The 24,860-nt window shown below is 46.6% G+C and overlaps 1 protein-coding gene across 1 annotated transcript in view; it reads left to right on the forward strand.

Moving 5' to 3' along the window:
• Positions 1 to 24,842, forward strand: part of AFF4 (ALF transcription elongation factor 4) — a 48,487-nt gene extending 23,645 nt beyond the window's left edge. Inside the window, exons 6-22 of the mRNA XM_064725376.1 lie at positions 2,864 to 2,900; positions 4,345 to 4,393; positions 5,185 to 5,205; positions 5,747 to 5,801; positions 6,744 to 6,781; positions 7,137 to 7,299; positions 7,749 to 8,666; positions 10,766 to 10,854; positions 12,337 to 12,574; positions 13,507 to 13,604; positions 14,121 to 14,184; positions 14,317 to 14,453; positions 14,841 to 14,912; positions 15,514 to 15,607; positions 16,291 to 16,334; positions 17,073 to 17,293; positions 18,304 to 24,842. Of these exons, the coding sequence (XP_064581446.1) occupies positions 2,864 to 2,900; positions 4,345 to 4,393; positions 5,185 to 5,205; positions 5,747 to 5,801; positions 6,744 to 6,781; positions 7,137 to 7,299; positions 7,749 to 8,666; positions 10,766 to 10,854; positions 12,337 to 12,574; positions 13,507 to 13,604; positions 14,121 to 14,184; positions 14,317 to 14,453; positions 14,841 to 14,912; positions 15,514 to 15,607; positions 16,291 to 16,334; positions 17,073 to 17,293; positions 18,304 to 18,422 (2,457 nt within the window). The 3' untranslated portion in view covers positions 18,423 to 24,842. The remainder of the gene's footprint in view (positions 1 to 2,863; positions 2,901 to 4,344; positions 4,394 to 5,184; positions 5,206 to 5,746; positions 5,802 to 6,743; positions 6,782 to 7,136; positions 7,300 to 7,748; positions 8,667 to 10,765; positions 10,855 to 12,336; positions 12,575 to 13,506; positions 13,605 to 14,120; positions 14,185 to 14,316; positions 14,454 to 14,840; positions 14,913 to 15,513; positions 15,608 to 16,290; positions 16,335 to 17,072; positions 17,294 to 18,303) is intronic.
• The last annotated feature ends 18 nt before the right edge of the window (positions 24,843 to 24,860 follow it).

The following is a 24,860-nucleotide window of genomic DNA, read 5'->3' on the forward strand; positions in this document are numbered from 1 at the left end:
GGAACTCTGTCAAACTCTCTCTCTGCATCCAAAGCCTATAATTTCCTCTGCCTTCTCCCCTCTGTCATTCTTGGCAGCAGCAGCTCTGCAGAATTCCAGGGAGTTAGTGAGCCATGGGCCTGTGCAGTCTGGGCCCAGAGCAGAATCCACCAAACAAAACACAACAGTGGTTTGCTTCAATCGAGCAGTTCTGTTGGAGGAAAGCTCCTTCCCTTTAGTACTGTGCTCCATTTATTGCTGAGGTGTTTCTGAGCATTGCCCCTGTGGGCAGAGCCTGCTGTGTTCTTCCTGCTCACATTAAATGGAGCTGCCCTTGGTGGACCACTTGATTTTATTTGTCAGACTCTTGGGATGGGATCACTTTCCCTGTGTGTAGGGAGTGAGTAACTCGAAGGAACCCAACCTCCTGACTGGGGCCTCTCTGATTGCTATAAATATATCCAATAGTTCCCAGGAAGTCTTGCATCAGAAGAGAAAACTCCATGAAAATAGGTCAGGGAAAGTTTTATGGATGCTATGGAAAAATGCAGATTGCTGTGTCTTGATAAAAAATGTTATCCTGTGACCTAACACTCTATAATTTTATCCGTGGGCTCACAGTCAGGCACTCCAGCAATGCTGGCAGTGTTTCTGCAATGCATTGAGCAGCCCAGCTGCTGGCTGGGAGGGAAGGCTGGGCTGTGCCTGTCCCTGTCCCTCTGCAGGAGCCTCCTGCCCTCCCCTCCCTGCTGGGACACACACAGGAGATGGCACCTGGGCTTCCAGTGTCACCTGGGAGTGTCCCCCCAGCCCTGCTGCCTCCTGTCCAGCTGGAGAATTCCTCTCTCCAGAGTTCTTGTTTCCTGCTCCAGTCTCTTCCCTGTGTAACCTCAGTCCGTTCTGCTTTGCTTTAAAGGCTTTCCTTCCTTTCAGTTGTTGCAATTTCTTTCTGAAGCAGACCTTTGGAAGCTGCTGCTCTCAATAACCTGGGAGTTGAATGTAGAGCTTTTTTTCTTTTTTAAGTCTCTGAGTTTCTTAAAGAAGTATGTATCCAGTAGATGGCAAGGGAGTTGGAAAAAGTTGCACATTGAACCATAACACCTCATTAAAGTGCACTTAGCTGAGAGCCAGTGCTGAGCCTCTGAAATAGGAAGTTGACTCAAGTGGGGAATTAGGCAGGTGTGCTCTGCACAATTCCCCATCCATGTGCTGCTGTGAGGGTGCCAGTTCCCCATCCTGTGCTCCCCAGTGCTGTGGCTTTGGAAATGTAGAGTTTGAGGTCTTTATTTCTTTTCTCACTCAGTTTGTGGGCTTGGCTGAGCTGCCAGTGGCAAAAGGAAACCAGGGATTCCCACCTGCCTCTTCCCACCTGGGAAATGATAAGAAATGGATTTATTTTGAAGGGAGTGTGGCTGTTCACAAGGCTTCTCTCCATCTTCACTTTGCTCTTGAATTCTTTCTTAATATTGTTTTTATTGTCCCTTCCTTTCAGTTAGTAAAGATCAGAGGTATTGGGAACACCTCCCAAGGAAAGCTCCTTAGGATGTTCTCCATCCACAAAATTCTTGTTCAATGCATTGTTCTCTTTTTCAAATACAAAGCTGAGGGAAATTGGTAACATCTCAAGGGTGCTTTGCTGTGTAAAGCTTTTGTGTGTTTAAAAACTTCATTCTGTAAATTGCCTCTGGAACCACTGCCTGGCACTGGCTTGGTGTGAGGGAAAACCAGGTCACAGGTGGACCAGGAAAAATGGAATTCATTGTTGAATTGTGGTTCTGGTTTGCCATTGCCAGAGCATGTAAGTAAAATGTGTGTGTACAACTGGAAATTGCAAATATTGGACTCCATTTATTTTTCTGGGGCCTTCAGTTGTCCTCATTTTGAAATGAGGTCAGGAAGGTCCTATTTTAAAAAGGCACTTGAGCCTGGAAGGGAGTTTGCAGTGGCTCAGTGGCCTCTGTGTGTTTGTTAAAACAAGGGTTGGGATTTCAGTAAAGTTCATCATCTGCTGTGTCAGAATTGGAGTTGCTGAAATGGGAATACTGAGGATGATAAAAGTGCTGAAATCTGCAAGGTTTCCTCTTTCCTGGCTGGTGTTGTAGGATATTGGGAATGAGGAATTGTTCCCTGGCAGGGTGGGCAGCCCTGGCAGTGCCCAAGGCCAGGTTGGAGCACCTGGGACAGTGGGAGGTGTCCCTGCCATGGCAGGGGTGGCACTGGGTGGGCTTTGAGGTTCCTTCCAGCCCATCCTGTGCCTCTAAAATACCATTTCATTGTTTTTCTACCAGAGCTGGCTGTTCTGGGCTGGAATGCTGGGCTGCCCACCCAGGCTGGGCTTGCCAGGGACCCACTCTGACCCTTTGGGGCAGAGAGTGCAGAGCTGGTCCTGTTTGAAACCTCCCCTTGTCCCTAAGGATCCTCTGTGGCTGAGGAATATTTGTTGTTGAGATATTTTCCCTGTTCCAATTGCTGTGTGTGCCTGGAGAAGGAAAATGAGGAGGAAAGGGTTGGAAGGAAAGCACTTCAAACAGCAGCAGCGTTTGTGTGTGTGTCAGGAGCATAAACAAACATCCTGCACTGTTCCTCTCCATCCTAAACACACAGGAGGAGGGGATTTAGGGAAGTCACCCAGGGATTTGGGAGTTCAGCCCTGATGTGCCCTTGGGAACAGCAGGAGTGGCTGAGGAAGAGGAGTGTGAAGGTCTCACCTGGAGTGCCCCAGCGCCCAGAGAAAGAATCCCTTTTTTTCCTTGTTGTTGTTTTTTCCCCTTTTCCAGAGATTGTGTCATCCATTATGTAGAAATAATACCTTCCTTACAGTCTGGTTTTTAGTACCTTGAATTCCCACTGAAATAAACCCCCTTGTGATGTTTTATTCCCCCAGGAGTCTCAGCAGTCCAGTTTTGGCACTGGAGAACAGAGTGAGTACATGAAACTTCCTGGAATGTGTTGAATGTTTTTGTTGTCTTTCTGTTCTCAGCATCTCCCAGAATGTCAGGGCTTTTAGGAAATGAGGTTTTCCAGACTGTTCACAGGATGGAGGCTGACTTCACATTTTCTCTGCTTTCTCAAGTTTTAAGCTGTTAAACAGTTGCTTGATTTTCTTTTGCATTTCTTGTTCAGATCTTGGAGGTTATCACTGAGTGGAAGGGTGGTGTGTTTGAGGGAAAAGATGTATTTTTATTGATCCAATAAATGTACAAAATGCCTCAATAATTGATTTGAAAATAACTGACTACTAAACCAAAACACCTTAAAAAACCCAACTACCTGCTTAGGGACATATTAGAAACCAGAAGAGAACTTTTGCTTTTATTTCAGTAGAAAAAGCACATGGCAGTTTCACCATTTATTGTTACTTTGACATTTTAAAGTCAAGAGAGAGAACTGGTCAAGAACTTAAATCACATGCTATTGTCCTTGAGTTTCTTGTACTTTTGGACTTTGGAAAAAAGTAGCTTTTATTTCCTTAAACTGTCATTATTTTGAATATTAGTGAAATGAGCATGAAACTCAGTAAATATCAGGTAAAATTGAATTAAATTAGTGCTGTTGCCTTCCAAAAGTCCTTCCACTCCTCTTGAAGTGATTAAACAGCTTAAATAGTAAAAGAAGAATGGTTTATTCTTAGATATTCACAAGCAGCTTAATCTGAACACCTGATACAGTGAGGAATTAAGGAAACAAATTCAAGCTTAATTCCATGATGCTAAACCGTAGGCTCACGTTATGGGAGCAGCTGATCTTTAGGTGTGGAAAAGAAGAGCCAAGGTTAATTAAACACAGAGCCAGTTTCCTGTGCCTGCTTGGGTTTTCTGGAGGATTTAAATAAACAGCCTCAGTTCTTGTTTTTGTTGAGCTGCACCCAGTTATTTACCAGAATTAAGGAAAAGGGAAGGGAATTTATCAGGGCGTATTCCTGCTGTCAGAATTAGTGTGAGAGTTGGATTTTGGGCTGTGGGGTTCTCATCCATCAGAAGCTGTGTGTGTGGGGATGCTGGAGCAGTCAGAGCTCAGCAGATGGATCTGTGTCCCAGATCCTGCCTGTGTAAGGCAAGAATTTCATCTTGCTAAGAGCAGAACAGTTTTCCACATCATTAATAACAAATTATTGTGTATTGGTTCACACAGCAATGATTTTAATGATTTCCTCTATTTTCTTGGTTAAATAATTTGCTGTATTTGGTGTTTTGCTCTGCATCCTCCCTCCCTCAGCCTGGGGGAGGTGGTACCTGCTGTCCCCTGGTGCTGCTCCCTCCTGTCCCCTCACAGGGCCCTGCTTTGTCCATCCTTGTGGCAGCTTTGGGGGAATTCTGCTGCTGTGCCTGAGTTTTCAGCTGTGCTTTTCTTCTTTTCTCCTCCTAGAACGATACAATCCCTCATCCAAAACCTCCAATGGTCATCAATCCAAATCGTAAGTGCCTGCTGAGAAAACATTTCACAAACAAAAGTTGTGTTTGAGGAGATTGAGGAAAAGGTGTGTGGTAGAATGTGAGTGACATTCCAGCATCCTTCTCCTTGGCTGGCAGGGAAAGGTTTCTTGGGACAATAAACCAAATATCGCTCACTGGAGTGACTAAAAAACACCCTGAGCTGCCTTTCTGCTCCTTGGCTTTCCTGCCAGCTGCCAGGAGGGGAGCAGGAGTCTGGACCTTGGAATTGGCTTGGGAATCAGGAAGGGCATCAGCGTGGGATGGGACTAACAGAGCTGGCAGCTGGACACTGCACACATTCCGGATGAGGAAAGGTTTTGGATTGGAGGAGACAGAAAACTGGGTCTGGGATCTTGTGAAGTTTGTTCTGCTCTCCTTTAAATCCTGACAAATGTTTTGAACACAGACTCAGCAACACAGAAAAACTCAGAGGCAGCTGGAATGTTCTGCATGGCTGTGGTCCACCTTTCTCAGACTTAAAAATCAGTGATATGCAGTTAAAAGATGGTTTCCAAATAAATCTGCCCATAAAAATAAATATTTACCAGTTTATTGTGACAAAACAACTTTAAATATATATTTTAAGTGATTATGATCTGGTAAAGAAAACCCTTGAAAAGGAGATAAATGCATCATTTGTAAAATGGTAGCAGTGAGCAGGAGTTCAGGAGTGGGCTCCTAGAGGTTGTGTTGCTGTTCAGATCAGCAGAGCAGCTCACTGGGAAACCCAGGAGGGTCAAACTTTTAATTCTTTCTCATTTTCTCTCCACAGATGTGAATCGAACCAGACAGAGTAAGATGTTTTCTTTTTATAATCAAATGTTTCCACTAATCAGAAAGGCCCTGCTGTGTGTTTTCATTGTGCTCGTGCATCCTCAGTGTGTGGAGCTGCGTGTGTGTGACCAGCAGCAGTAATTATGGCTTTGGGTGCAGTAATTAATGATGGCTCAGGACAGTTGCAGTGCTGCCACGGGACAGGAAGCAGCCACTGGGGCTGCCTTGCTTTCCTCCATCTCAAACACAATCCTTGCCCATTGTGTGTAAGGAGTTGCACATAACACAAGTTACCTCCTCCCACAGCAGTAAATTGTGTCAGATTTCCTTTCTACGTTTAAGAGAATGGACTCAGGAGCCAAAGTACCTGAATCCTCATTCTTCTCTGAGAATGACTCAACTCTCCATTCTTAACCCTGAAATGTGTGAGTGCTGTCTGGTGGCTCTCACCCACGCAGCCTCTGCAGGATAAACAGTGCCATGTTGAAACCTAGCAGAATGCTTTGGAAGTAATTAAAGAACTTGGAAAAACTTGTCTCACTTTCTCCCTTTTCCCTTAGTATGTTGAAAGATGACTTAAAGCTCAGCAGTAGTGAAGACAGCGATGGAGAGCAGGTAAGTTCCTCAGGTGCTTCCCAAAATTCTCTGCACTCATCCAGGGGCAGCCCTGGGCAGGGAGCAGAGGCCCAGCAGCAGCCTGGGCAGCTTAGCAGGAGATCTGTGGAACTGAAATCTCCTGCAATGTTTTTAGACAAACCTCAGGCATTCCTAAATGTAACCTTGGGGAAAATTTTGTGCAAATGGAAATGTGGTGTTTTGTAGAAACAGTTTGCTTTTATCTAGAAATTCTTATTAACTGATTTCACATGGGCCTTCTCTGAAAATCAAATTACAATAATTCACTTTAAAACTTATATAGTGGCTCCTTAATTAAAGATAAACCCCTTTGTGTTCTGCCATCCCAGCTACAGAGCTCATGGTGTGAACATCTGTGTGAGTTGGTGCCCTGGGATGTTTGGGGTGACAAGGAGTCCCTGGAAATACAGCTGCACCTTTGTATTTATCAAAAAGTTTCTTTTTTACTCTTTCCAGGATTAACTTTGTGCAGCTTCTGCCAGACTGGCACTTAACATGCTAAATAAAAATAAAATATGTGTCTGTGCTGCCCAGTAACCCCCACTGCTCTGGGGTTTCTACTCAGTTCTGGTACTTGATTTTCTTCAAGTGGAAAACTTGGAGTTGGTGAACTCCACTTACCCTGGGCATCTCAGGAAAATCATTGTGAAATGCTGATTCAGAAAGGTGTAAGCAAGATATTAATTAGTGGTAGAAATGGGAACTCTCACAAATGGAGTCAGAATATAGAGATTTGGGCTGAAAACTTAGAGAAAATAACACTGCTTCTCTTACTGTATAAGGAAAATGCAGATAAATTTCAACTACTGCAAATAATGAATATTTTAAAAATGAAAGGCTCTAAACCAAGGTTTTGCAATTTAATTGTATATACAGCTTAAAATAGCTTCTAGAAGCTTCATGCTTTTTTTTTAATTGCAGGACTGCGATAAGACCGTGCCAAGGAGCACACCTGGAAGGTAGGAATTGAATTCCTGGGGGATTGCAGCACATGGGGAAGTTCAGCCCAGTCAGCATTCCTGGCTTGGTCTTCTTTCCAAAATTCATCTTTGTCCTTTGGCTTGTACTAAAGCAAAAGTGATGAGAATTTAATCAGTGATTAAATGGTAATAAACATAATATTAACTATTTCCTGCAAATGAGACTGACCACTTTGGGAAGGGGCGGCACCCAAAGGCTGAACTGCATTCACTTAGACTGAATTTTCTCCTGAACTTTGATGAAAATGTTACATTCTGTTACTTCTAATGAAAGGGTTGGAAGGATGGACCTGTGCCTCGGGTGTAATGCTTGCTTTCCCTCCTTGTGTTGCAGTAATTCTGAGCCTTCCCAGCACAACAGTGAGGGAGCAGATAACTCCAGGGATGACTCGAGCAGCCACAGCGGCTCCGAGAGCAGCTCGGGCTCCGACTCGGAGAGCGAGAGCAGCTCCAGCGACAGCGAGGCCAACGAGCCCTCCCAGAGCGCATCCCCCGAGGTAACACAGCCAGGACTGCCCTGCAGCTCTCAGCAGCACTGAGCTTCAGGAGATTCTCACTGTCAGACACCAAACACCAGCACGGGCTCGCTGTCAGGCTGGGCTGCTGTGCTGCAGTTCCTGTGCTGCATGTGACAGTGCTCTAGATAAGCCCACATCTGATGTTTGGTTTGAAGTGGTTTTTACCACCAGTTGTCTGTTGAAGAGCAGAATTAGATATGGTATCAGAACCCTAAAAAACCATGGCATCAAATATTGCCTGTTGGTAGCAGCCAAAGGGAAAAATTGTGTTATTTGGGCCTGTATTTCATTTATTTATAGTTTCATTCATTTATCAGGTTTTGGGTGTACCTCGTGCTTTGGTGTGCAGCATCATATAGCTACCATGTGGAAAAGATGAAAGAAATGGGAACTATTTTATCTAACTCTGTTTTTTACTTTGTTTTTAGCCAGAGCCACCGCCCACAAACAAGTGGCAGCTGGATAACTGGCTGAACAAAGTTAATTCCCATAAAGTGTCACCAGCTTCTTCCGTGGACAGCAATATCCCTTCTTCCCAAGGCTACAAGAAAGAGGGACGGGATCAGGGTACAGGGAGTGGGTACACTGATCAAGGTGGATCCAAGGACTCCATTTCTTCTACACCAGGGAGAGATTCCAAACCCACCCAGAAGGGCTCGGAGAGCAGTCGTGGGAGGCAGAAATCACCTGCCCAGAGCGACAGCTCGACTCAGAGGAGGACTGTAGGGAAAAAACAGCCCAAGAAAGCAGAAAAGACATCTGTGGAAGAGCCCAGAGGAGGTCTTAAAATAGAAAGCGAAACCCCAGTAGACATGGCCACAAACATCCCTTCAAACAGGCACAAGGCAGCCACCAAAGGCTCCAGGAAACCCAATATAAAGAAGGAGCCCAAGTCTTCCCCTCGACCTACAACAGAGAAAAAGAAATACAAGGCTTCGAGCAAATCTGCCCAGAAATCCAGGGAATTCATCGAAACAGATACCTCATCCTCTGATTCAGATGAAAATGAGAGTCTGCCTCCTTCCTCACAAACACCCAAATACTCTGAGAGCAATAGGACTCCTGTTAAATCTTCCATGGAGGAGGATGACAGCTTTTTCCGGCAAAGAATGTTCTCTCCTATGGAAGAGAAAGAGCTTCTGTCCCCGCTGAGTGATCCTGATGAAAGGTACCCACTCATTGTGAAGATTGACCTGAGCCTCTTATCCAGGATACCAGGGAAGCCTTACAAGGACCCCGAGGGAGCCAAGGCGGAGAAGAAAAGCGCCCCGGAGAAACACGGCCGGGAGGGCCAGAAACAGCCCTCAGACAAGGGCTCCACCAAAGGCAAGAGGAAACACAAACAGGTGAGGCCTCTGGGGGCAGCTCCCTGTCCCCTCAGCCCTTGGGCAGCCCAGAGTGCAGTGACAGCTCAGGGCAGGGGCTGAGCTGGGCAGGAGTGGCTGTGCTGCCGTGTGTAGAACCCCTGGGTTGTCCCTGTGCTGGTACAGGAGATTGTTGGATTTTCTTACAAAAACCCCTGTGGGAGCGTCAGCCCTGTAGCCAGAGCTCAGGGAGATCACAGATCTGTGCCTCTGAGCTCTGCATCCAGCCCTCTCCTGCCTCCCTGGAACCAGCCCCTGCTGCTCTGCAGGCCAGCTCAGGCAGCTGAGCCAATGGGAAATCCACCTGGGAAAAACCCCAAAAGTCAGTTCTCAGCTGGATCAGCTCCCTGAGCCATGGAAATGCCCATTGCCAAGATAAGGGATGGGGCAGGACTGGGCCTGGGCCATGGCAGCAGCAGCAAACATCTCAGGTGCTGCTTTACTGAGAGCAGGATCATCTCTCCATAACAATACTGAATATTTCCCAAAAGCATTTCATCTTTTCAGCTAGAAGTAAGAGGCAGGAATGGCTGGGGGGCAGTAAAATGACAGGAGTCAGTGGGGGAACTGAACAGAGGGGATACTCTTGGAGGGGGGAATGTGAGAAGTCAATGCTGGTGTAATTTTAAACTGCTTTTTGAAAGCTCAGCACAGGGACCCTGTATAAAGGGCAAAGCCTGGGCTGTCAGCTGGGCTCAGTGATCCAGGGAGTCTGGTTTCCAGGAGTGTAGGGCCATGAGGCCCTGGGGAAGGATTCAGAAATCCCTGTGCTGCTCTGATGTCCCTCTGACAACTCCATTTTACCCTGTCCAAGGGATCTGGCAGGGGTTGGAGGCTTTGTTGACATCTGCAGCCCCAGGATTGTGGCAGATCAGTCCCAGAGTCACTTGAGGAGATGGATCATCCCAGTTACAGCAGTTTCCTACTGAGCAACCAAAGTAAACTGGATCCCTGGCTGAAGTCAGTGTCCTGCAGGAGCCCTGAGATGTACCTGCAAACAGATTTATCCTGTTCTGCTCCTAACTGAGATTCCTGTTTTCTCTGGCATGAGAAATGAGCTGCTTTTGTAAAAAGGGAATAACTCTGCCCACTGCAGTGAACAATTACTTTTGCAGGTGTTGCTGTATAGCTCCTGATGTTCCTGGGAATGCACTCACACATTGCAGTGGCTCTGAATTCCCTGACTTCTCTCTCTTTGGCCAGTTTAGCCTTTAAGCACAAATTTGGAATTACAGTATTAAAGATCTGTGCTCTCATATCCAAACCACAAAGCTTTGGTGAGACCAGTTAAATCCAGGATTTATCCCAGGAACCATTTAACCAGTGCTGGTTAAATGTTGTGAAGCCTCAGGTTGCTCTGCTGCTTCCTGAGGGGATGGGAACCCGGGTGAGGCAAGGACAGAACCCCTTTCCCCACCTGTAGTTTCACTTTGTGCTCCAAACCCAAGTGCCACCACTTGATTTCCTAATTTCCTGGGTTTTCTTGATCACAGTTCTCAGATTTGCAGCATCAGTAACAAAACTGGGGTTTGTTACCAGATGATTTATTCTGTGAGGCCCCAATTCCCTCTTACTCACTGGATTGATCCCTCCAGTGCTCAGTGAGGACATCTTAGAAATTTACCTCCAAGACCCTGTGACCTGAGGATTAAATTGATATCAATACTTAGTCTTCAGCATCTCTGAGCTGACTTTAATAGACTGATTAGATTTTTACCCTTTCCTGACATTGATCAGACACCTCTTTAGACCCCACAACATCAAATCTGTCTCCTGATCTTGCCAAAGCCTTTGGCAGATTTTCCTGAGATTTCATGGTTGTAATTTATCTGTGCTAAAATGAACAACTTGGCTGTTGCTGTTTTTATCAGGTTGTAATTTAGCAGCCAGACTGGGATTCTCATTCTGTTCCAATGTCAAGGTTTGGTAAGGATTTGTGAGGATGAGGATGGGCCATGGTTTTGGGCTCTGTATTAACTGTGAAACACCTGCTCAGGGCTGTCTCTGTATGAAATACTCCACTCTCAGTGATGTGTAAATGTGGATCTTTGCTGGATGTTTTTCTCATTTGCTTTGCTCAGAACGAGGATGAAAACAGAGCCAGTGAAAGCAAGAAAACGAAACTGGAAGAAAAAGCTCCCTCAGGACACAAGAATTCCAGCAGCAGGGAGTGAGTATCTGCTCTTCCTGCTCTGAGGGTCAGGGGGCCTGTGGAGAGAATGGTGCTCATCTTCCCCCCTTCTCCTCTCTCCCACCCCAAGTTTTCCTCAAATAATTGGTAAAATTTCATTTTTTCTTACCCTTCAAACAAATTTACTTCAGAGCTTCTACAAGCAATTGGTGGAAATGAATTTCCATCCCCAAAAACATTGGCCAAGGACAATTGTGTGCCTTAACAAAATGAGGTGACCCCTCCTGTGAAGAGAATATTTCCTTCCTGGTTTTCTCTGATACACAGTGGGGCTTGGGTTTGGTCTAGAATCAAAATCTGTGCTTTTAAATTAACCCCATCTGGTAATTCTCTGTTTTAAACTGGGAATAAACTCCTGAGCTGGCTTTCTTTGGGAAGCTGATGGCATTGAGCTTTGGATCCATGGATTTTCCTCCCATCTCCTTGGTTTGTTAGTGCAAGAAAAGTGTGAGTGATACCAAAGCAAGGTAATACAGAATGAGGAGATCAGTCCCATTGTTTAATGTTATTTCTAGATTCCCCATGCTTTTTGTGACACCTGTTATGCCTTTATTTGGTTGATTTCTTGGTCAGTATTAATCCACAGGAGAGATTAAGCTTTTTTCCACTGCATTTTGAAACTTCTGTTTCAGTTCAGGCAATGAAAACTGGTATAATTGTGTCATGGAAAATATTCCTGCCCAGTGAGCAGCTGCCAAATTACAGAGGTGTGAGAAGCTGCAGCAGTTTGGATGCTACAACTTTTGTTTGCCCCTTCTGAATTAAACAGTGTCTTACTGTTTGTCAGGGAACAGCTGTAGAATGAATGGATAGTTTTGATTTTTACCTGATATTTGAATTTTTTCTGCAGTTTGCCTGACTGCCAGTGCAGTTCTCTAAAGGACATTTAATCAAATGAAATTTGATTTTTCCAGAAATAATGTGTAAAAATATTAATGGTGGGAGGGCAGGAATAGCCAGCAGCATGGCTCAGCAGCCAAGTGAGAGTGTCCTGAAAGGCTGTGCTGGGGAAGTTTCCCATTGCCTGCTTCCAGAGCTTTATCTGCAGCATCTTTCCCTGGAGCCATTGGCTGCCTGGTGTGCACAGACAGCCTGGCGCTGGCACTGGCTCCCACTGCTGAAATTTGGGAGGCTTTGGGATGGGTTTTGGACAGAACTGGTGCAGGGGTGGGGTTTTATGGTTAGGACTTGTCTGGCTTTGCCTGTGCTTTCAGGTCAGAACAAATAAAATGGTGAAAACAAGTTCAATCTGGCTTTGGAGAAACCTACTCACTGAGAGGAGTGTTCTGCTTTTCTCCAAAGCTGGGTCTGACAGTAAAAATCTTGGGGGGAAAAAAGATGTTTAGTTAGAGATGTAAAAATCAGACTTTTGTGTGTTGTTTTTTTTGGGTTGTTTTTGTTTGTTTTGGTTTTGTTTGTTAAGGAAGAAACCCAAACCCTGAATTTGTTCCTCTTTTCCAGGTCTTCAAAGCCAAGTGCTGTTAAAGAGAAGGATTTGCTGCCCTCCCCTGCTGCCCCAGCCCTGCAGAAGGATTCCAAGCAGGAGCACAGCTCCAGGAAGAGAACAGTCAGTCAGTCCTCATCCCTAAAATCCAGCAGCAACCCAGGCAAGGAGAGCAGCAGTGGCAGCAAGAGCAGCTCCTCCTCCAAGCAGAAGAAGACAGAGGGGAAGGGGTCCAGCAGTGCCAAGGAAGCCAAGGTAAAGGGCTGGTTCTGTGGCTGCCTCCTGGTTTTGTTTAGTTTGATCCAAACAACCACTTCCAGTTCAGTTTAAACATCATTAGTGTGGGATGTGCATTTTTCCTGTCATAGAGCCCCAGTGCCTTGGAAGGCCATAAATGAGAAGGCACCTTGGAGAGATCATGGAATATGAATGCTTATCCTGCCAGACTCCTCTGTTAATAGAGGAATCTGGTGCTGCTTGTTCATTGTTTAGGTGGTTAATGAGAACATCCCTAGAAAGCTGGAAATGGAGCTGTGAGGCTGCTCTGGTCTCCTCAGAGCAGACACAGAGCTTGTCCTGGTTTCAGAGGACAGCAGGAGCTCAGCCCATGCTCACTGCTGGCATGGGAAGCTCTGGCTCTCTTTTTATGACATTGTAGAAAGATTATTGCAACTCCAGCTCAGCAATTCACAGAGCTCTCCATGGCTGGAGGGGAGAAAACATGGTTATGGAGATGGTGCAGAAAATGGTCTGTAAGAGATTTAGGTTGGGAAGACAGATGTGATGGAATTAAAAAATACAAATGCCCCCCAGCCAGCTGTTAATTTGTGATATGTTTGCTGTTTTATACTCAGGTGTGCTTACTCATGTCTTCCTCAAAGGAGTAACTACTCCTGTGTGAGTTTTTCAAGGCAAAGGCATTCAGAGAGAGTATTGTTGATAGAAATCCTCCAAATCCTCCTCATCTCTGTTAGAGTAGAAAAGCAGGATTTAGAAAGAGTGACAGGTGAGATGGAGGGAGGGATTTCCTGCCCCTGGTGTGTCTGGAGAGCCTTGGCTGAGTTATGGGAGCTGAGTTATTCCCAGAGCTCCTGCAGCCTGTCCTGCCTGGAGGGAATGGGGAAGCCACGGGGGAATTTCTACAGCAAATGCTCTTCTTGTAATCATGGCATGGATTTCCCTTCCAGGAAAAGATCCTGAACAGTTCCTCCAGCTGCCCTCCTGCCTCTGCTCAGGCCACGGAAAGTGTGAAGTCGAGGAGAGCAAAGCTTGTTTTTGATGATAGGTAAGGACAGAAAATTCCCTTTCCCTCTGGGGGCTCTGGATCTCAAGCACAGGCAGCTCCCATGGAGCAGAGCTGGCATTCTGCTCCACAGAAGATGTTACACACAAGCTCTTTGTCAAAAAAATACCTTGAAAAGAAAGTAAAACAAGTATTTCACCATCTTGTGCAGACTTGAGGTTTCAGTTGGGCCAATTCAGGTGTCAGCTTGCTCTGAAAGGACTTCTTTAAATTCACTTTACAGATGAAATTATGTTTGCACCAAATGTAAAATAACTTTCTGCTTAAGAACTTGCTTGAAATACTGTTGGAATTACCTGAAACCACAGAATTAACTTGAAACTACTTTTAACAATTTTTAGTTAAATAAATTAACAGATTCCTTTAAACAGTTTTATCACAGTGTAGCTTGAGTTAGAGCAGAAAAAGCCCTGAGATGTGGCAGCATTAAGGAGCTGTGCTACAAAAGGCAGTGCCAGTGTTTGGCTCCAGTGCCTCAGTCCATGCCCTCTCTTGCAGGACGTACTCAGCTGATCACTATTTGCAGGAAGCAAAGAAGCTGAAACACAATGCAGATGCTTTGGTGAGTGGATGTGCAGTGTCCCCCCAGTGTGTGCTGGGGCTGATTGCAGCCTGTGCCACGCTCCTGCCCCTGGGCTGGCACTCCTGGCCCTGGCTGCTCTGCTCTGCTCTGAGTGTTCTCCCTCCCTTGCAGTCGGACAGGTTCGAGAAGGCCGTGTACTACCTGGATGCTGTCGTGTCCTTCATTGAGTGTGGGAATGCATTGGAGAAAAATGCTCAGGAATCCAAGTCCCCGTTCCCTATGTATTCAGAAACTGTGGAATTAATCAAGTAAGCTTTGCAGGGCTCCTGCAGGGGCAGCTGGGTGGGGGTGCTCTGGGAATCAGAGGTTTTGCCCCCAGTTTTTGAGATCTGTTGTCATTCCCAGTAACACTGGAGCAGTGACCAGTTCCTTCCAGTTGCTGGAGTTTAAAGCATTTCCAGGAATGTGGGGGGAGGTGATTTCTGCTGAGGCTTCAAGTCCCTCTACAATGAGTGACCCATAAGGAGCAGAATTATTCTGGTTACTGCTGAGTCAATGCTTTATTCTGGGCTGAGAGATGTTCCTAAAGCAGTGGGGACAGCTGAAACTGGAAATTCATGAGAGCATGAGTGTTTTGTGAATGATAACTGAAGGTGGGTTTTGTTCTGGGGCCGATTTGCTGCCTTTCTCTGCAGGTACACTATGAAACTGAAGAATTACTTGGCCCCAGATGCCACGGCTGCAGACAAAAGGCTGGCAGTGCTTTGGTGAGTGTGCTGGGACTCCCTGCAGTGCCCTCCTGCATTTCACATCTGTAACCTGCCCAAAATGCTGCTTTGCACTGAGCTCTTGGGTGTTCCTGTGCCAAACACAGGAGATTTCCACTTGGCTGTGCACAAACATTCACTGGGTCTGATGGCTGTAAATGGGGGTGCTGCCAGCAAGGGCCAGCAGCATTGCAGGGTGAGAGCAGGAGGTGCCTCCTGAGCTCTGAGCCAGGGCTAAATCACACCTGGGCTGGCCCTGGGGGCTGAGGGGGAGGCTGCAGAAGGTGGGGAGCAGGCCCTGGCAGGGTCAGGGGGTCCTGGCACAGGGAGCAGTGAATGCACCCCTTGCCTGGCCTGGCTGGGGTCTCCAAGCCCAGCAGCAGCACTGAGAGTTCAGTTCCAGCTCGAGGCACATGGAGCTGTTCCAGTTCTGGATTCCCTTCAGGATTTCAAGGTGGTTGTGGGTTTTCTGGTTGAGTTACAACTTGAGATCTGAGTTGGCAGAGAGAACATCATGACCACAGCTATTAGATTTTTGAAATTCACTGAGTTGAGATAAACCTGACTTTAATTGTGACTGATTTGTTCTGTCTTTGGGCAGCCTTCGGTGCCAAGCTCTGCTGTACCTGAGGCTTTTCAAACTGAAAAAGGAAAGTGCATTGAAATACTCCAAAACTCTGACTGAACATCTGAAGGTAATTGCATCTGTATTTTCTGAACATTAAAACCTAATGGTGTGGAAGCTCTACATCACTTCAAGTTCCCAAATCCAATTTCAGGCTGCTGCATGTGAGCACCTGTTTAGAACTGGACTTGAAGGTTTATTAAAGCTGGGCAGAGCTTTAATAACCATGACCCTGCTGGTCCTGGCATGACAGCTCTGTTAATTTGATCTTCTTTAATACATGTAGTAGGCTTCAAGGAGAAGGTTGCTTTCCCTGGGTTTAGAGAAATTACCCATGAATTTATCGAATTTCTGTGCAGCTGATTCTGAAGCTTCCAGCTCTCAATGCTGACAGGAAACAGGCTCATCACATAACCAATCTCTCAGATTTGGGATATCTTCAATTGTTCACTGCCAGTGATAACAGATTCTTTCTGTTAAAGGGCTGAAAACATCTCAAATGTTCCCAGAAGGGGCAGTGGACTAATGCTTGTTTGTTTTGCTAAAATAACCCCTTAATTTGTGTCTTGGCTATCAGTAAAAAAGGATATTTCCCTAAATGACACTTTACTGTGATATTATTGAGAACATTACTTCAAAGTACAACTATGAAAAAAAACTTGGTTAAAAAAACCCAAGTAAACAAGCAGATAAAATGTAACTAGTGAAAGTATAATTATAAATCAAGCTAAATGTGTATTTTCCCCCACACAGAATTGCTACAATAATTCTCAAGCACCATCACCTGGTATGGGAAGGTGAGTGGTAAAAGCTGTTACTTCAATTTCTCAACTTAAAGAAGGTTTTCTGCATTTCCTGTGTGCCAGGGGCCTCAGGGAGCAGCTTTTGGGGTGGTTATTTGAAGGGTGTGGGCTTTGATCCATTTTTTGTGTAATTGTCATGGTGGAGGGGGGTGCTGCAGCTCTGCAGGGTTTGTCAGGGAGTTTTGGTGTTTAATTTAATGCTTCTGCCCCCAAACAAGAGCTTTGTTAGTGCTGCAAGGCCAGAGGTTACCAGCACTTGCAGGATTCTCTGTTCCATAGTTTAGCAATTACTTCTGCTCTTTTAAACCCAATAATGAACCTTTGATAAATTATTCCATGAATTTAAGGGTGGGGCCACTTCAGATTTCCATTGTGTTATCTGCAATAATGTTATACAATGCAGTATTCTGGCAGTGGAGTTACCAGGCAGCTGTAAATTTTTTTTTAAGGTTCATTTAAGCAGTGAATTGAAGATTTTATTGAATTCTGAGATGCTGATATTTGGTAATTAGGTTTTGTAAGCTATAAATAATTACTGGAGGATCCTCAGCAGTTCCCAGCTTGAGATTTCCATTTGTTGAAGGGCAAGTCCTGATTTTTGGTGTGTAAAGGGAATGTTTTCCCATCCCACACCTTGAGTGTGAGCAGAGGGATCTTAGGGGACATCTCAGAGCGTGGTGTGTCTAAAGCTGGTGCATTTCTGCCTTTCCATCTTGCCCTGTGGGCGAGCAGCAAACCTGTTGGGATGCCATCTCCAGTGTCTCCAAAGCTGTCTCCAGGGAATTCAGGAAATTACTCTTCCGGGGCAGCCAACCCTTCAGGGAGCGGGTCCTCGGTGACGATCCCGCAGCGCATCCACCAGATGGCTGCCAGCTACGTCCAGGTCACCTCCAACTTCCTCTATGCCACGGAAATCTGGGAACAAGCAGAACAGCTCTCGAGAGAGCAGAAAGGTAAGGGCTGCCTCGGGGGGCTGGAAACCTCCAGAGGGGGCTGGAACACTCCCAGGCTTTGGGATTCTGTTGATGGAGCAATGGGTGCTGAAGCTCTGCAAAATCAGGGGGAAAGTGACACCTTGGGGTGCAGGGATACCCCAGGCTGGGTGTTGTGGTTGTCAGGAAGGTGTTGGGAGTTGTGACATAAAAATCTTTGCTGTGTTTCCTGTGAAATGCTCAGTGTAGGAAGAGGATCTTGATGCATTTCCCTTTCTGAAATTCTTTAGTAAAGGAAGTTTGGCATAGTTTAATTATTTTCAACCAGAGAAATATAAGTTTTAGGGGAAAACCAAGAAGTTTGGCAATGGTTTGGTTGTTTCCAAGCAGTCTTGTGCAGAAGAATAAAGACACAGATTAGGAATGACCTTTCCTCATTGCCTTTCTCTCCGCCCCAGCGATGGCTGCAGGGACCTGGGGCTGGGTGTGGTTGCCCGGTAATCCCAATATAACCAGTTAGATGGTGCCTGGGCCAGTTCTGACCCTCGCTGCTGGGCCAAAGGCAGCACTGTGGTGCTTTACCCCAGAGATACCTTGGCTGGCAGAGAGTGCAACGGGGCACAGACGCAAGTCCAGGCTTGTCAGGACTCCGTTACCTCAGGAGAGAGAGCTTCTGGCGATGGTGAAGATAAGGAAGGAGTGGATTCTGCTAGAGGGTTATATCCAGATGTTTATTCCATGGGTGCAGAGGTCTGCACCGGGACAATTCCTCCAACAGAATCCGGCCACATGGTCTCATTAACCTTTTAAGCTCAGGGCAGGGGAAGGGGAGGGGACAGGTGAGCCACCAACCAGGTGAAGGGGCAGGGTCTCAAGGGACTAGGGACACCTATCACACGACGCCTTGCTGGTATGTTAGCCTGATTGACAGGGCACACTCAGCGAGGGGCGAGGGGGAAGGTAAAACAGGACATTGCAACACACCACAACAGCCCGGTGTGCTCCTTTAACGTGTGTTTGTGCTGTTGCAGAGTTCTTTGCAGAACTGGACAAGGTGATGGGGCCCCTGGTGTTTAACACGAGCATCATGACGGAGCTGGTGCGTTACACGCGCCAGGGCCTGCACTGGCTGCGCCTGGACGCCAAGTGAGGAGCCCGGCCCGGCCCTGCCCCTCTTCAGCTGCCTCTGATTCCTCTCCACAACACTGTGTCATGTCAATAAGGAAGACTGCCATAACACATTGCTTAGTTGACACTAAGAGCAAGGAATGCTTTCCCATGTCTCCCATCCTCATTTGTGTTTTGTGTTTAACCCCAAATCAGCTGGTTCATGGACTTCTCCAGTATTCCCGGTTTAAGTTATTTAAATATTTGAAAATTTGCTACGTAAAAGTTGTAGTTTCGCTGATCTGTCATGGATAGATCATTGGGATTCCGGTCACAATACATGAATAGTCAGTTTAAATCCTATTTATTTTAATTTTTTTTTTAATTTTAATTTTGAAAAGCCCCCTTTGGGGCTGGTTTTAGCTATTTCTTCTTCCCTAAATTTCCCCTTTTGAGTACTTAGAAATTAAACCTAGACACTTTATTTAAGTACTTTGTGAGCTTTGTTACTCTGTAATGTCTTGTGGTGGTAGAGCCTGTAAAAGGAACTAGGGTTGATAGGTTCTAACGAGTAGGGACACCATACTTCTCATGCCTAATGCCTATGAGTCGACTAATAAATGGCAACTACAGATTTATTATTGCAGAATTTGTACTAAATAGAAAAGTTCCAGATATTCTTCTACGTATTGAGATACTTCATTTAAATGAATTATAAAGAAATTTATATGGAAAAATATTTAGCTGGATCTGCCTTGGATTGTTTCCAAGGCAGCTTCAAGCCATCGATTAACACTATAACAATCACAAAACATTACAGTAATTTGCATTTAATGTAACGTCCAGGCAATGGTGTAGGAATGACCTTCAGTTTGATGGGTGCGATGCAAACAGGAAAGGCTTTGGAAAAGGACAATCTCGTGCTTTTTTGCATCTCTTCATTTCAAATACCTTTTGTTTCCGTGCTTGTCACTTTTTGACAGTTACGAAATTGGGGAACCTTGTGGTTCCAAACCCAAGAGTAGCTCAGTTCCTACCAGAACGGTCATTTGCATCTTTTCCATTGACTGAGAAACCAGGAATCTTTAGTAGAACTCTAGGTCCATTTTGTCCTCTTAGGGTCTGCTGGGTGATGGACACTACAGGCTGGCAGTGCAGCAGGTGCCTGGGGTGGGAGCAGAGCTGCTCCTGCAGGAAGCACTGTTCTGTGCAGGGTGGATGGCAAACTTGGCTTTACCCCGTGCTGATGAAGGTCCCGTTCATGTCACATCATGTCCACTCCCGAGGGGGCTGCTGGGTGCCACAGAGGGGTGCTGCAGCTGCAGGTGGCCCCTCTCTCCGAGTGCAAACCAAAGTACCTTTCCATGTGAGGTGCTTGTCTGAGTTAAAGGTTTCAAATGCTACTGCTTTCAGTATTGCTTAGTGCCCCCAACATGTCTGGTGTGCCTTATGCCTTACTTTTAGATGAAGATTTTATGAACTGTTTACAAGATGTTTTACAGCAGGACCAGGTATACTGTATGCAGTGGTCTTCTGCAGTACTTGGGTAAAATTCCATTTCCTTTTTCAAAGTCCCGGTGTCTGTCACACAAACTGACTCATCGTGGTGGTCTCCTTCCCCAGAGTCCAACTCTGAATCCTTTGGAGTGAGATTGTGGAATGCTGCTTTGTTTTCTCTCCCATTGAACCCTTTATTCTGTACCAGATATGAACGTGCATGTTCAGGAAAATTATTGCACTAAATTTTTTGTGTAGGTGTAGTTAAGTGCCAAAATCACGGCAACCTCGAGAGAAGGAATAGAATTCTACGCTCCTTAGTACTGCAGTATGTCCTATGGGCTTTAAGAGTTTAGAAGTTTTGCAATTAGTAACCTACTACAAGGTAGCTGCATCTTCGTAGAGCTTCCTTTGCGTCCCAGCGTGTTTTGTACTTCCAGAAAAGCTTTGCTACGTCCGGATTGACAAACGGGGAACAGACCTGGGGCTCTCCCTGGCTCGACTCTTCAGGTCTGTCGGAGCATCCTTTTTATGGAATCACTGTGCAAGGTCACCTTTCTGTTAGTCTTTGCTGTTGGAGACAGAACTCTGTACCCTCAAACTCCCCGCCGTGGGCATGGGACACTGTCAGCTGTGTTTCCTTTCCTCCTCTGAAGTGCCTCGCACACCTCTGACGCTGAGAAATCCCTTGGTAGAAGTTGCATTCGTGGGTGGGTTTGTGTGTAGTGCTGCACTAGCCAGCGTGGCTGTTCTTGGCTTGCTCCTTTGTGCACAGTCACCATTGCTGTCAGCAGGAATGGTGGCATCTCGGGGAATTTTTTTTCCTTAACTAGAGTCCCACAAATACCTTTTGGTGTCACGCGAAATCGGCCCCTCGAAAACGCATCGCTTATCCCTAGAGCAGTGGATCTTAGAAATCGGCTTCAAACAACCAGAAGGCTTTTTTAGCATCATGTCAAAATGTGGACCTGAGCTGGTTGGCAGTGTCCCAGCTGGAGGGGGGGCTCCATGGTGGCCTGTCCCAGGCGTTGTGTCCGTGCAGGGCATCCGCAGGCCCTTGGGGATGGATAGGAAATGCCTTGTGCAGCTGGGGCTGCTGCAAACAGATCAGTTCAAACCTTGCAATTCCAAAAGCATATCTTAATTTGGGATTGACCCTTGTTTCCAAGAGGAAAGTTCTGCACTTGATCAGATTTTATAGCCAAAAAAAAAAAAAAAAGCAATTAAGTCCTAGGCTTCCATCCCTCTGCCAAAGCAGGAGGGCTCTGTCCCTGTCCTGGGCAGCTCCCAGCACCACAGGGGGAGTGCAGGTCACAGGAGGGACTAAGGAGGGACTCCCCAGTCCTGGCTTCCCAAATGATTCCCTGGACAGGGAATATGGATCAATACATATCAATGCTGTAATTTTAATTCCCTTGCTGATCATGGCCCCAGTTGGTGAATCTTAAAAATGGCTCAATCAGACTAGGCTTGCTCAGCTATCTGTGCTGTTTGACTTTGCTCTCAGACTTGCAGGTTCCAGGCGATAAAGGTGCAAACCATTTATAATTCCAAACAAATCTTCAGGACCCCAGAGTAAACCAGCCCAAGAGTTTTGTTTTGATTGAATCTCAGCCATAAAGCAGAGCAGACGGATGGCTCTCCTTGGCTTCGATGGCAGTATGCAATTTGTATTGTATGTGTCTTTTAATATATATGTATATATATATGACTCAGTCTGTCCAAAGTTATATGTTATACTTGTTTTTAGATTATGGTGCAACTGACTATATTGATATATTATTTATTGAGTGCTGAGTCACCATCTTATTGGTGATAAATATTGCATATTATCCAGGAGTGCAATGTATATTCCTTTAGATTGCTGAGGCTTGATTGCTGTGGTAACAAAAAATGCCCTGAAATGTATTTATGAATGGCCCCAACACACAGAGTCAGAATTTATGGGAATGATGTAGCACTTGCCTGGGGCAAGTAAAATAAAGCCGTAGGCAGAGAATTACGGAGTTTGCCCAAAAGGCAAACTGCTGGAGAGAGAGAGAAACTACCTTTGCTGTATTTAATGTCATTTTCTGAACAGATCTTTGCCATCACTGCAGTGTTTCCATTGAGGCAGATCCACAAGGGCCTGAGCAAGTCAAGTTTGAATTACCCATTGGGGAGTAAACAACTTCCAAATTCTTACCTTCGCGACAAATCCTTGGGTCAGGGTTGAAACTTCTCCCTGTGCTGTGTCAGTGTTCTGGAAAACCCCAGTTCCGAGCAGTGAGGTCAGTGCTGGGCGTCCTGAGGGACAGAGAGGAGCCAGAGCTTTGCTCACCAACTCACCCAGGTCCAGAGCTGTTCCAGGAGGGGCAGGAAGGGGCACTGGGGTCCTGCTGTGGCCGAGCTTTGGGGCTCTGGTGCCCCTGGGGAGGGAAGGGCTCCGGGGCTGGGCTCCCCCAGGCAGCTCAGGCTCAGCCCCGGCTGCTCTGGAGCGGCTCCAGCTGCTGTGGCAGGGAGCTGGGCTTGGTGTGGCTGTGCCTGCCCTGCTTCCATTCCACCTGGGAGCTCAGTTCCCATGGCTGTGTGAGCTGGGCTTGGTGTGGCTGTGCCTGCCCTCTTCCATTCCACCTGGGAGCTCAGTTCCCATGGCTGTGTGAGCTGGGCTTGGTGTGGCTGTGCCTGCCATGGTTCCATTCCACCTGGGAGCTCAGTTCCCATGGCTGTGTGAGCTGGGCTTGGTGTGGCTGTGCCTGCCCTCTTCCATTCCACCTGGGAGCTGAATCCCCATGGCTGTGTGAGCTGGGCTTGGTGTGGCCATGGTTCCATTCCACCTGGGAGCTCAGTTCCCATGGATGGCTGTGTGAGCTGGGCTTGGTGTGGCCATGGTTCCATTCCACCTGGGAGCTCAGTTCCCATGGCTGTGTGAGCTGGGCTTGGTGTGGCCATGGTTCCATTCCTGGGAGCTCAGTTCCCATGGATGGCTGTGTGAGCTGGGCTTGGTGTGGCCATGGTTCCATTCCACCTGGGAGCTGAATCCCCATGGCTGTGTGAGCTGGGCTTGGTGTGGCCATGGTTCCATTCCTGGGAGCTCAGTTCCCGTGGATGGCTGTGTGAGCTGGGCTTGGTGTGGCCATGGTTCCGTTCCTGGGAGCTCAGTTCCCATGGATGGCTGTGTGAGCTGGGCTCGGTGTGGCCATGGTTCCGTTCCTGGGAGCTCAGTTCCCATGGATGGCTGTGTGAGCTGGGCTTGGTGTGGCCATGGTTCCATTCCACCTGGGAGCTCAGTTCCCATGGATGGCTGTGTGAGCTGGGCTTGGTGTGGCCATGGTTCCATTCCACCTGGGAGCTCAGTTCCCATGGCTGTGTGAGCTGGGCTTGGTGTGGCCATGGTTCCATTCCACCTGGGAGCTCAGTTCCCATGGCTGTGTGAGCTGGGCTTGGTGTGGCCATGGTTCCATTCCTGGGAGCTCAATCCCCATGGCTGTGTGAGCTGGGCTTGGTGTGGCCATGGTTCCATTCCTGGGAGCTCAGTTCCCATGGATGGCTGTGTGAGCTGGGCTTGGTGTGGCCATGGTTCCATTCCACCTGGGAGCTCAGTTCCCATGGCTGTGTGAGCTGGGCTTGGTGTGGCCATGGTTCCATTCCACCTGGGAGCTCAGTTCCCATGGCTGTGTGAGCTGGGCTTGGTGTGGCCATGGTTCCATTCCTGGGAGCTGAATCCCCATGGCTGTGTGAGCTGGGCTTGGTGTGGCCATGGTTCCATTCCTGGGAGCTCAGTTCCCATGGATGGCTGTGTGAGCTGGGCTCGGTGTGGCCATGGTTCCGTTCCTGGGAGCTCAGTTCCCATGGATGGCTGTGTGAGCTGGGCTTGGTGTGGCCATGGTTCCGTTCCTGGGAGCTCAGTTCCCATGGATGGCTGTGTGAGCTGGGCTCGGTGTGGCCATGGTTCCGTTCCTGGGAGCTCAGTTCCCATGGATGGCTGTGTGAGCTGGGCTTGGTGTGGCCATGGTTCCGTTCCTGGGAGCTCAGTTCCCATGGATGGCTGTGTGAGCTGGGCTTGGTGTGGCCATGGTTCCATTCCTGGGAGCTCAGTTCCCATGGATGGCTGTGTGCCCCTTCTGGGACAGCCCCAGTCCCAGCCCTGTCCCAGCACCGGCTCCTGGCGCTGCCTTGGCATTCCACATCCCAAACTCTACTCCAAGGACCAGGCATGACTTTCCAAGCACAGTTCCTGACATTTGTATCTGGTCCCCCTTTTAAATTGTTTTAAAAAAATTTTGTATATGGAGGATAAAGTGCTTATATATTTATTAAAAATCCTTTATCTTATTTGAAATTATTATTTGGTGAAGAAGGGGTTTTTCTTTTGGGGGAGGGCTGGGGAGGGGAGGTAACTTTTAACCTGTCACTTATAAATGAAGCCCTGATTAATCCTACAGAAAGGTACTATTAGTAACTAATGGGATGTCTCTGTTTTATGCTTTGTACATGACAAGTCCATGTGTTACATTTTGTTTTCTATCAACAGATTTGGGCATCTGTCTTCAACCAAAACCAGAAAAAATAGAAACAAACTGTGATTTTATTTGTTGCAATACATTTGAAATTTCAAAGGGTACTTTGGGGCTCAAAATTAGGATTTCTAAGTCAGTATGTGCATTTCACGTAATAAAGCTGTTAATGGTGAGCAAAGTATTATATACTAACTAGATTTTTTCCACATCTGTATAGTATATTCTATGTATTTTGTGGTATTGAGATTATAGAAAGTTTAGTGTCTGAAACATGCGTTTAATGTGTATTTTTAAACAAATTTATGGCAATTAAAATATTTGGAGAAAAGGGTATCACATTTCAATTTGTAAAGATCTTTTTAACTACTGTGTCATTAAAATGCTTTGTACAATGCAAAACTGTAACTGGAGAAACTAAGTTTAATAAATATCAAATAGATTTTCTGTATTAAACTTCCAACCCCCTGTGCTTGTATCTGTTTTGT

The sequence above is a fragment of the Zonotrichia leucophrys genome, chromosome 13 (assembly GCF_028769735.1).
Source record: "Zonotrichia leucophrys gambelii isolate GWCS_2022_RI chromosome 13, RI_Zleu_2.0, whole genome shotgun sequence".
Classification (NCBI taxonomy): Eukaryota; Metazoa; Chordata; class Aves; order Passeriformes; family Passerellidae; genus Zonotrichia; species Zonotrichia leucophrys.